The sequence below is a fragment of the Liolophura sinensis genome, chromosome 4 (genome assembly GCF_032854445.1).
Source record: "Liolophura sinensis isolate JHLJ2023 chromosome 4, CUHK_Ljap_v2, whole genome shotgun sequence".
Lineage (NCBI taxonomy): Eukaryota > Metazoa > Mollusca > Polyplacophora > Chitonida > Chitonidae > Liolophura > Liolophura sinensis.
In genome coordinates, this window is record NC_088298.1 from 23,167,988 (window position 1) to 23,181,150 (window position 13,163).

Consider the following 13,163-nt stretch of genomic DNA (forward strand, 5'->3'; position numbering starts at 1 on the left):
ACATGACGGAGTTCAAGATTACGGGTGGAGGAACCCGGGGTGGACTCTAAGGTATAGAGTACATGTAAACCACAGGCGTTCGACAGGTGCCTGACAAACCCTCAGAAAAAAAGCTTAAAGCGAGGGTTGGATTCTCAAGCTCCTGACGGTCGCTTTTAATCATCTTTAAGAGAGTTACAAATGTCCCTCTTTTAACATATGTATATGTGGTTAGTTTAGACATCCGACTAAATGACACTGATGTCATTTTGTAAACTTTTGTTGCGAAATGCGTTAAGCACGAGGGGTTGAATCCACGAGGCGCCCCGTAAGGTGGAGATGACCAATAGTACATTTCCAGTGCATATGTGACACATATTTTCACACACGTGCGGGTGTCAGTATTAAGAACACTGGTGTTTACCCAGACACTCGCATGCGCGCGATGAACGTCTAACAATAACCTCTGCGTTAACATCCAATGCGCATGCTTATCATTTAATAAGCAAATTGACAGGGAACAAACTTGGAAGCAACGGAATTTGAATGAGACGATTTCAAGTCACGAGGCTCAGTTTAATCTTAACTTCCAAAGTATCGCCTGTCACTCAAACTAAGTTTTAATTTTAACTCGTGATACTGACTATTCAGTGTTTTAGAAATACCCGATGACTATAAAAAGGACTTCTCACGTTTGCTTTCTCCAGGACTGCTGTGAAGACCGTAGCACGTGCAGATTTGGTAATACTTGTTTATTGTTTCTTCTTTAATAATATTTATTTATTTATTTTATTTATTTATTTTATTTATTTATTGTGGTGGGAGGAAACCAGGCACAGCCCGGGGAAAACCCACGACCATCTGCAGGTTGCCGAGAGACCTTCCCAGGTACAGCCGGAGAGAAAGTCAGCATGAGGTGCACTTGAACTCGAAAAGACCTCTTTAATAATAACACTAGTGGTAAAATTGTTTACATCTGAATAAGCAAATTGGTTGATACAATAATGTCGTATTAGTATCACACTAATTATGCATGTTGTTTAGAGGCAAGGTGTCTGAAATTAGCACTTCTATATCGCCCATAAATGTAGGTACAATAACAGGGGATCTCTGAATTGCAGTGAAAACTAATTGTTTGCTATTTAACTCCGAAGACCGGAAAGTGTTACCTTCAAAAAGAACAAAAGATCAAACAGTGGCGGGACACCATTTTGTCAAGACTGGAAATTAATTTTGTAAATATCCCATTGAAATAATGCCTTAAGTTTGTTTCTGATAAATTGTTTAAAATCGGCAGCTCTGTAAAGCCCCTTATTAATAAATTAATATAGTAATAAAGAATTAATGACCCTAAAACCTTAAAGCAGTAAGGCTAAAGATCGCTTCCTTTATGGCCCATGGTCTAAGACATTCCGTCAACTGGATGTAATTTCAGTAATGGTAATCTAGTTAATGAACACAATTCATTATTGATTCCCACTAAATTAATTAGTAGACATACATAATTAAATTTTTCTGTTTAGGGGACACTTGTTTCTCCGAACTCCAGTTTGTCCGGTTTACGGTGTCCATTAATATTATGGCCATCACAATATCGAAATATCCTTAAGCATCGCGATAAAATGCTAATCAAATAAATACTGTATTTACTCTTAAACTGTGCCCAATAGTGTATCTGTAGTGGCAAAACATTCCTTAAAATTTTACGTTTGGTGCCAAGGCTTACATGTTATCAATCATATAAACTTCCACACAAACCACACACGTAAACATGGTTGGAAGACCAATGGAACTCTCGAAATGAGACAAACTGAGTAAAATAACTCAGGAACGAATTTGGAGGTGAAATACGATACATGTTTGTCCCTTGTAGGTTGTGTTAAGAATCTCCGCAGCCCACGTAACCAGTTCACATTAAGATGAGGTTATATTTGCTCCTCACCCTGGTTGCCCTGGCCAGGGGGTACCCATACTTCCAGGATCGCATCCCTAACGGACCTAACGTACAGCATCCCTGCAAGAGTCATCTAACCTGGGCTGGGGTGGGGCATTTCAATGCCCCAGGAGGAGGCAAGAGGAACCCTTTTGGACTGGTAGGTATCCTTGCGTTGTTTTATGGTTACTGTATGCTAAGTCTGATGACAACACAGCATTTTGAGTAACTGGACCAGTGACGTCTAATTTATTGCAATTAACATCACAGCATATTTATCATTTTTTATCTAATTCGGCTTAAGCCATGGTGCTAAGGCGCGTGTAATTTACAACTAGTAACCATTTACATGAACAGGTAGGCTAAAACCCTAACTGAAGTAAACTGACAAAATGCTGTATACACCAGTTCCGTCTGACCATTTGCTACTATCCCACTGTCGTCACTGGTCTAGTTTTATTCTCCGTGCTGTTGGTCTTTTATTAACCCAAGAAATTGCCTATTAGCCTGGTTATGTCTGGTATTCCAATACTGAAACATTCTTCACCGATCAGATAACATTTTGGAGATCATTGGGATACATTCCCGATCCATTTGACTTAAGTATTATCCTAGGTTGCCGGTGAGTTTTAAATACCCAGTTCTCACCCTAACCCATGATGATCAACACACGTCATTCACGTCTTCCTGGACATCATTTAGCCCTCAGTCAGAAATCGTAAGCTTTTTGGGTTGGTCAGTTGGCGAAAGGTATACCTATAAACCTGATGATCTTCGAATAGGTGAAATAAATATTGAGTACGAAGTTAAACATTAATCAGGCAAATAAATCAATAAATCAGTCAATCAATCAATTAATATCTGTTGGTAGATGATAAGACGAAGAGCGCGTATGTTTGTGAAACTGTGGTACATTTACATTAGGACATTATGTGTACTTGGGCTTCCGTTTCGAAGTCTCGTCGCAATAAGAGAAACAATCTGTCTGGAATGATTCCAATATATATGGCAATTTTTTGTCTAGATTTCTATACTAAGTCCTTTCATCCCTACATCTGCTCTCTGTGGAATTACGTTTTATGGTTCTGAAATAAATGACGCCTGATCAGATTACATAGCAGTGCTTTCAGTTTTCTCAGTGTATGAGGTTTTGCTTTCTTTGAACTGCTATATCTCGGTTATGCAACATCACAGAAGAGGTTCGCTTTTTAAACTTATACTTAATTGATGCATATTTGTATTTGGTCTAAATCTTTTCTTTCAACCTCCGGGCTCTGAACGGTTTTCTCCTCCATAATTCTGGCCGCCGTCATGTAAGTGAAATATTCTTCAGTACGAAGTAAAACACCAATTAAGTAAATTAATAAATCTTCTTTTTTAACGTATCCGTTGATATCTTTCACCTGAGATTAGGACTTCAAAGCTGAGGGTTTTAAATGGACGCCACACCTGTGTGGATTAGACTCTGATCATGACGGGAGGACAAATGGAGAAGAGCTGGGAGATCCGGACTGTGTGTGGACCCCAGGAGCCACACCGAGCAGGACAGAGAACATCTCACACCCAGGTAAGTTGATTTGCTGGTGGATGGACAGATGGACAGATGAGAGGTTGGTGCATAGATTTCAGATGGACAGATGGACAAATGACAGATCTATATATACAGATGGACACAAGAACAGATGACCAATCGATGGATAGATGAACAGATGGATCAAATGAGTTGATTCACAAATGTACATACGTTCAGATGGATAGATGAGAAATGGGAATAAGGACAGTCAGATGAGCGGATTTATAGGTACTTGAGAAGATGGAGAGATCGATAGATGTGCAGACAGATAACAGATCAACGACAGATTGCGGATAGATAGATGGGTGAATGGGTTACCAATCCCTACAGATGTGATATACCACAGATGGACTGCATACCAAATAGTGTTCTGATCGTCATGATGATATGCTCCGTCCACTTTAGTCCCACCATAATGTTGGCGGCCATCGTATAGGTGAAATATTCTTGAGCACGGCGCAAAACTCCAAACAAGTAAATAAATAAATTAAATGGCATTGTCTACAGCCGTGCTTGTAGTTGCTCTGTCTACTTTGGTTGGCCTTTAATCCATGGAATACAACCGATTTGGCGATTCAGTCTAATTTAACTGAAAGTTGTTCGTGTAAGGCTTTAATTCAAGAGGTTTGTTATAACTTTATATCTGTTATTAAACATTTTTGTGCATAGCTCATAAAAAATACTCAAAAAAGGAAATAGAAAAGATGATAACATAACTTTGTGATGGAACTTTTCACCAAACGTAAAACGTGTCCTACTCCTTTACTTGAGAAGAGACCGTATTTCACCGGTTATGTGTGACAGTCTATTGTCACACTGTCGTCGTTGCTTTGAGTCTACTCTCTTTGTTGTAAATCTAATATTAAATTAGCAGAAATGTTATGCAACGTTCCTGAGCATTAATTTCGCAGATCACCCGTTGCGTTTTGTTGCAGAGGCACAAATGACACCACTTTCCTTTCTGGAAACTCTTAATTTCTCTAACGCTCAACCCTTCATTTTCGCCTACTGTAAATAACCATTTGTCAAACTGTCTTCGACCTCCGTCTTGATTCGCCTTCGCTTAGGTATCTGCCAGCCCATTGATTCGGCTCACTGCCTCGCTCTCCAAGCTGACGACTTCAAGTGTGCCGAGTACAGCTGCCCTTACATCGATGCTCCTAACGTGAAGAAGCTTGACTTGAAGTTTCCCACGACTAAAGTTCCAGCAAAGGAAACTACGTACATCTGCAAAGTCTTTAACGTAAGTGAAATTCTACTTTTGTATTTATTCATTAGTTATTTTTGGTATGTTTCAGTCTGCATCTCTTTAACATTTCGACATTAATGAGCAGTATATATGTTGTTTTTTTTTTCGTAATACAGGTGAATTGCAACTCCAGAGATTATTATAATAATAGAGAAGACGAAATAAAATTTATTTTAAGTCTTTGGAGGTAAAAAAATTTTCATGGCTCTTAAAAACTACTAAGTCAGAAGATGTGTCACTTGTGTGTAGAATAGACCAACTTTCCCAATATCTTAAGACTTCCACCTCTCTTTCTTTACTTAAAACTATTATATTATATTATGGATATTATGAAGAACGGATCTCTAACAACTAACTAGATTTATCTCGTATCAGCCAGCCCTATTTCTAGTCACTGCGGTATACTTATGTATATATACATGCCTGCTAAGTTATGTAAAATAGATAAAAAGATATAAGTAGGCAACGAGAGAGAAATGACTAACATAAATAAAACAAACCCTGGAAAACAAAGAAGTAAGCCGTAATTTTAATTCCAGGGTCCAACAGACAACCCTTATCATGCCATTGCTTTCGCCCCGATCGAGGATAACAAGAAAATTTTACATCACATGTTGTTGTTTGGCTGTGTCGGAGAGAATATCCACGAATCCGTAAGTACTCGCACGGAAAACTAGTTCAGCTAATCCGACAACCCCAATATTTCAGCTAATGATTGCACTTATCTTGTAACGTATGCCCCAGTTCTATATCCATTTTAATACCTTGCTACCTGCTTTAACTTCAGTCTCTGAGCTATCTGTAAACTCACTCAGGCTCAGATTTAGAAATGCCTTTCCTCAGTGAACATGTATTACCACATATTCACACATCGATGTGATGGACGTCTACATAATAGTAACATAGAGGCAGTTAATAATAAAAATTTGTAATTCATAATGTATTACTGCATAAGTTTTTTTTGGAGACGAAGATTCCATTGCTTCAAGTGATGCCATAATTACCCATTATGCGCATGCGTGTTCTCTGCGCCTTGGTTAGGGTTTTAGTTCAGGTAAATGCATAAATACATGTAGTAGCCTATTGCACCCCCTCCCTCCAGCTTAAACCGGATTAGGTAAAACAAATTATGATCATGTTAATAGCAACTTACTTTAGTTAAGAAAGGTTCCCCATTTGACATAGCCTCAAAATTATAATAACATAACCCACGCCTGCGCAGGAGGTTCACGAGTGTGGGATGACAGAGAACCAGTGCCTGGAGATCCTTGGGGCCTGGACGATCGGCATGGAGGGGTTCTGTTTGCCCCCGGATGTCGGGGTCAGCTTTGGGAAGGGTTACTTTACCCACTTCGCTATACAGATCCACTGGAACAACCCAGAGAAGAGGGCTGACTATTACGGTAAGAACAACTTTTTCACCTGTGATTTATTTATTTATTGATATATTAATGGATATGTATGATTGTGGTTGAATTAACCCCATGCTTGAAGAATTTTCTCCTACGGGAGAACGACGTTTGTGGTTGTTGGGATGTTGTTCTTCTGGTTTTTAATGCTAGAGTATATTTTTAACACGCGCATGGCTTATGACTGCACATTTGTCATATTTTCTTCTTCTTATTTTTTATTTATTACAAGTTTAACGCTGTGCCCAATAACGTGTCTTAGTTATAACAGTGGTAATGGGTAAACTGGTGGAGGAAACCCGGTAGACACCGAAGAAACCACATCCCCTTTGCCGGATGCACGTGACAAAATTCTTGACTTAATGTCACATCTGAACCAGCGAATGACAGATTTGTAGTCATATTTATTTGGTTAAAATTTTACGCAGCGCTCAAGAATATTTCACTTATACGACGGCGGCCAACATTAAACGCCGGGAGGAAACTGGACAGAGCCGGGGAAACCCGCATGACTATGCGTAGGTTGCTGTCAGACCTTTTCAGTTATATAAATACTGACTACCAATATATGCGATGTAGATTTCCCCTAATACCAGTCTTTCACTTTATTTTTATGCAAATTATGTGGAGGACAGATAAATTGTGTCTCTCTTTTTAGGTTCCAACTATAAATGGCAAGGTTGGGGAAATAGCATACTCTGACGTTCAATCCATTACCCAGAGAAAGATAAACTTGTCTATGATTTATTTATTTATTTGATTCGTGTTCTACGCCGTCGATTCAATAAAAAATGCAGCAGTTATAGCCCGCTGTGTTAAAATACAGATATTTCCCCAGTCATATACTTGAAATATTCTTCTTAAACCATGGTCTAAATAAATACACACTTTAAAAAATTGAAATAAATAAATGTTAATTTATTAAAATAAAAAAGGAAATAAATAAATATAGTCATAAATGTTTTATTTATTTGATTGGTGTTTTACGCCGTGCAAATTCACAAATAAGAATCAGAGTCCAGGCTAGAACCGCTTATTCCAACGGTTACAAATATGTCTAACCTCTTCAATTCTGGCTGAAATAAATAGAATCACAAATGGATGATTATACTTTAACTTCACACCAATAACTTGGCAGTATTTACCGTATAAGTGTCAAATGCAAGCGCTTAGCAGGCTGGAGTAGCCTGGGTTTAAAGCTATTGACCGACATGCACCTCCCTTCCCCTCCCCCTGCCTATAACGCCCTTACCACCCCTTGACCTGTTTGATAAGACGGGTGCCAAGAGAGACCAAGGACACTCACATGAATAGAGTGAAAAAAGTCCTACTTAAAGCAAACGTTGAAGGGTATTTATTTTCAAGCCGTATACAGGGCAGCGTGTATTTGCTATGTCAAATCTCTGATTTTCTACTAGCAAATCTGGTTTGATATAGATAAAGTATTGCAAATGTAACCTGCTTGTAAATTGAACTGTACACGAGAACATATTACATAAATGAGTCGCTTTGTACACCTCTTCACGTTTGCCTATGGCATATAGTAGCAACTTTCATATAGCACGTCGCCATTAGCAACGTGACCTTAGCGTGACGTCATTCTGTCATAATTTTCTTGAGTCATTCATAAAAAAAATACTACGAGTTTTACTACCTTCGAGTTTTGTGTCAATCTTTCATTTTTGGTGACCAAAATTTGCTTTACAGTTGAAATGATTGATGTTTAGTGTATAATAAATAAGTTAATGAATAAATACCTAGTGATATGGACTCGTTCCACGCGAAAATAGAACGAGTTCACATCAGCCCGAATTCATCCTACAGGCTATAAATGTGGGGGGAGAAAGTGCGTGCCCGCCCAAGAAAAAAAACAGTAGCGATCTGTGCCAACTGGGCTAAAGGACAATTTCCACTACCTACTAAAACATTGCAGTATAACAGCTGAAAAGTTGATCTCGCTGATATTCGTGGTCACGTGGTATATATTCATAGATTGGAATGGCGCAGGTAAAACGCCAAATCGGTCCAGTGGTACACCACTTAGTAACGTGAATGAAAACTCTCCTGGTATACAATGGAACGGGCATGTCAGGTGGGAACCTTGAAAATGGCCGCCATTTTATATAAGTGAATTATACTAAAGTATGAGGTTAAACACCCAGTTTAGTCAGTCAGTCAGTCAATCGATCATCACATAAAGCTTTCGGGGACTTCACAATTTTCATCGATCAAGGATGACTAGTCCACGAAACTATGCCTTGTCTCCACCTGGTGGAGAAACATGCCAACCTCCTTTTACCAATCTCTCCGTTGTCGTGACTTTTTTTAAGCCTGTTTCAACACAACGGCGTTTGGAACATTTTTCCGGCCATGCACCAGCCATTTCTCAAACGTTTGCTGATACACGGCTGCGGACATACGTCGCATCATGTGTTAGTGATCGAAGAAAAGTGTAAGGTGCCAAGGCGACAAGCTATAGAGAAGCTCCATACTTTTAGACAATGGACGTCTGACATTACGTAGTTTTCGCCTTGTATAGAGGAGTTGCACTTGGCATCATCACCCTGACAGAACAATAGTCAGTCAGCCATTTTGGAGTCCTGTTAACATGAACTATTATAGTATTATAGTATGCAAGCAGGCCATGCAACCCTTCTGTAGTAATTCTGCGTCCTGAATAACTTGACTGTATGGAAGTAGCCAAAGAGCTCAGCTTCCGTTAAATTACTGCATGTCAATTGCACTGCACGTTAACTGTATGGCATGTCAATTGTACTTCAGGTCATTTGTACTACACATTAATTGTACTGCACGTTAATTGTACTGCACGTCAATTGTACTGCACGTTAATTGTACTGCCCGTCAATTGTAAGAGTGTACTACATGTCGCTGATAACGTAGACATCGCGGAAAATATGTCGCCCTCAAATCAGATATACATCATTGGGATTGCACCGTTATTCGCGAATTACACATTTGAATACAGATTTGTTTTTTTCCGGTGATTTTATGATGTTTTTTAAAAAATAATTTTCTTTCAAAAGTTGCGCACTTTTATTTAATAGACTTATGATATTAGTCAACTCTTCGTAATTATTTTATTCCAGACGGATCAGGAATGTCCGTATACTACATGCCTCACATCCGACCTATCGAAGGAAGCAGTGTTCTGACTGGTCAACTCAATATCAACGTTCCACCAATGAAAAACGAGGTTATTCACCAGGGCAGCTGTGCGCCATTTTGTACCAGGAAACTCCTGCCACACGCCATCAACATAACTTCCGCCCTTCTCCATATGCATTATTTGGGTGAGTGTAACAGTATTGAGTTTACATATTTATTTATGTGACTTTTTACATTATGGTGAAGATTTTTTTACTTGTATGATGGATGTCAGGTTTACGAGTGCTGGAAACTCCGAGTAAACAGCAACTGGATGTAACGTTAACGCTTAACTGAAGAAACTTAGACAAATTTATGTGTAAGCTGTCTAAAAGGTACGCCAATTAGAATCTTACTAAATCTGGCTGGGTACTCTAAAGTTGCGATGATAATGAGCAAATGCCAGCGGGATACTAGTAATGTATGTACACTGTAATGGGCTTCTCAGATACTTAAATATGATTGGGTAATATAAGTTAAGGATAATATAGTCGTGAAAGACTGGCTACTGTTGAATTCAAAAGGACCAACGGTCACGTGGGGTGCATGGAATATTCTCATAACCTGCAGCCGATGCCATATGTGTCCGTTCACTAGGTTATCTCCCTTGATTCGGATGTGAAAACAGTGGCTGGAGAAATTCGCCGAGAGATCAACTTTCTGCGCTGAACTTGATGGGTCTTTTGCAGGATAAATTTTTTCCGTGATAACTCAGTGAACATAAAACAGAAATATATTGTATCAGTAACCCTCATATTACAGACACTATTCAGCTCCGTAGCCTGTCATCGAGTAACCAGATAGTGCAGACAAATCTGTATTGGTCAACGAACTTAACAAACATAACCATATCCTGCGTTTGTTTCATTTCAGGAATAAGAGGGTCTTTCAAGCAGTTCAGGAACGGCCGTTTGATCCGGACTATCGCTGAAGACGACTACTATTTCTATGAGTCCCCCAATTTGTACGTCTTTGAGCCTCCCGTCGAATTTCTACCGGGTGAGTCAAACAGAGTTACCGCCCTTCTCACTAATTATTGCGCTACTCTTTTTCTTACATCAAACATGAACTAACAGATCCAGTTGTTTAGGGACAGGACGCTGCTAATGGAATTAACGGAATTGCGATCTTCATAAAAACTAGGGTGAACGTTACCTAGCTGTACAGGGTGTGTGTTGTGTTCTTTCAATATTTTTCCGCAAGACATCTTGCTAATACAGTTTAATTTCATTTAAAAAAAGAAGACTTCTCTCGCGACTCTGACGGCTGTAAGAGATCTTCCTAAAGGAATTGTAAATAGCAAATAAAATCTATAGTTTTATGCATTGAATTTTAAAACTAGTCTGTTTTGTATTCGTTTATCACCAGGTGACGAATGGCAAACTGAATGTGTGTACCAGACGGCTTATGGATTCCGGAAGCGGAACTACACTATCTACTATGGCGACAGTACACAGGTGCGAAAGTTAAACATTTTTGTTAAGAACGTATACAGCTCCGTGTGTTGAAAACAAGACATTCCTAATATTCAAGTGCACATGCAATTAAAGCGAAAATATCTTGCTGATTGCATATGAGGTACATTCATATTAGAAATGCAGTGTGAGTCTTAAGCTACGTTTAGACCCCATGGAGTCACCAACATTTTGCTGATACGAATAGCTTTATTGCACACTGCTTAAAGCGCATGTTTCGCGACCTACTTGCTTTAAATCACTGCCACCCACTAGACAAACGTGATCTTTGGAGCTTGTGGGTTTGTTTAGGCTCAGTCTCATCCAGTAATCAGCATTCGTCAATAAAATTGTTTCAGGTATCTGTTCGAATCATGCTGTGCTTACTGTATATAAAGAGAATGCATGTGTATCAAGTACAAATAGAGACAAAGGCTGAGACACGCTGTTTATGTTTTCCTCCCTAATCGCCGTGATCCCAGTGACCTTGAGTTGCTGTGGCTGGGAATGTTGTATGTCACTTCCGCATGATAGTAGAGTGCATTATTGAAATGCGTTTGCGCCTTAGTTTACAACCACACCCTGGTAAATTTGTTTTATTTACAGCTACTGAGGCGGGCTCAACACAGTAAAACTGTGCGACGAATCAACCAGCCAATAAATGTATCGTTTTAATTATTTATCAGGACGAGATGTGCTACACGTTTTTCACCTACTATCCCAGAATTCCTAACCTGAAGGCGTGTGATCAGATTGGGGATATCGACCTCTGTGAAAGTAAGCACATGTAGCTGAGAGTTCAAATCCATGTGGTGCTATTTTTTCTTTTTTTTTATTTATTTATTTGATTGGTGTTTTACGCCGTGCTCAAGAATATTTCACTGATACGACGGCGGCCAGCATTATGGTGAGAGGAAACCGGGCAGAGCGCGGGGGAAACACACTGGTAAACATTCCCACGTACGTGTTCTTTGTTCTGTTGTTGTTGTTGTTTTGTTTTATTTTATTTTTCGTCAAGTGACAATTGCATTTTGTGGCAACCCCTATTTTCCATAACTTTAATTTTTAACTGAAAGATGCATTTATTTTGGGGAGAATATGCCGACAAAAATGAAAGTCTCAAAATGTTGGATTTACCATCGTTATTGAAGTCATATATAACATTTCAGCATTAAAACTGTAAGCTATCTTTTCAGCATGGAATCAGCGGGGCTGTGACTGGCGCAGAATGCAGGCCGTCAGACTAGACGTCATGTCCAACGCGGAGTACGCCAAGCACTGTGACGTCATATCCGGTACTCACTGTACACCGCAATGTATGGCTGCTCTACGCCCACTGCTGGACGATGGCTGCATGCAAGTGAGTGAACGGAAAACACATTGTTCTGAACTCTTTTAAGTTAATTTATACCAAGCATATTTGCCTCTTATCAAAAATATCCGATGCCATAATCAAATTTTTGTTTGAAAATTATAATCTAGAAAAACAATAGAAATATCCTGAAATGTTTGCTTATTCGTATTTTTCTCTTTCCATTTGGTTTTCTTTTGATTATTTTTTTTTTATGCACAACGCTCTGCAATGTTATATTTCATTATAAATCATCATTTTGAACATGGTTCGTACAACATTTGTGGACATGATTTAGTTTTATTCCCATTTCGTTTCCAGGGGACATTCGGATTTTACATTCGCCATTCTTACTTCCGCCAAGTCTTTAACGGCTTGATGAAGGCGATCCTGGCTTGTGACAAAGTCATCTCTGGCCCAGCAACAACACTGAGTTCGAAAATTGCACCGCCTATCATATAATGTCCGAGAGGGAAAACCGCTCCTGACAGGCTACTGTATTATGCCACTCATATTTAGCACAGAATATGTGTCAAACATATTAAATTCTTGTCATCCGCTGGAATCCAGAATTTTTTCTTTTATTGAAATGAAATTTCGCCTTTAAAACAAACATATGGAATTATGTAAACTGTGTTCATTCATTAGAGTTAATCCGAATTCAGATGACAATTTCAATATCAATAATCCCACATTTGATTTCTTTCGAAATTGAACACATTATTTGCTTTCAGGTATAAAATTATGGAAGAATAAATTGACATTATATACTGCAGCAATTCAAGATTTTCCGATTTCATTTGTGACCGAAATTCAAAGTTGTTGTTAAAAAATGTTTCTGTGAAATGTAGGTCAAAGGTTAGAGAAGCCATGCACCGATATCAGCTGACCTAATCCTGCAAAAATCTGACACTAAACCTATAATCATTCATTCATTCAACCAAACCCTTGAGTGATAGATTTTGAGTTTCCGGCCTATTGTGCTAACTACTCATAAGGCCTGTGTCAGTAAACTGTGAATTCATGGCGTTTGATGTCTGGTGTGTTCGG

At 38.9% G+C, this 13,163-nt stretch overlaps 1 protein-coding gene across 1 annotated transcript; it reads left to right on the forward strand.

The window, feature by feature from the left end:
* Positions 1–579: 579 nt before the first annotated feature.
* On the forward strand, positions 580–12,892 carry LOC135464602 (DBH-like monooxygenase protein 1 homolog). The gene is made up of 12 exons (XM_064742046.1): positions 580–720; positions 1,853–2,072; positions 3,326–3,479; positions 4,553–4,728; positions 5,274–5,387; positions 5,957–6,137; positions 9,251–9,454; positions 10,182–10,307; positions 10,677–10,765; positions 11,449–11,539; positions 11,959–12,122; positions 12,435–12,892. Exons 2-12 carry the CDS (start codon positions 1,899–1,901, stop codon positions 12,573–12,575), a joined length of 1,614 nt encoding a protein of 537 aa, XP_064598116.1. The 5' UTR covers positions 580–720; positions 1,853–1,898; the 3' UTR covers positions 12,576–12,892.
* Positions 12,893–13,163: the final 271 nt, after the last annotated feature.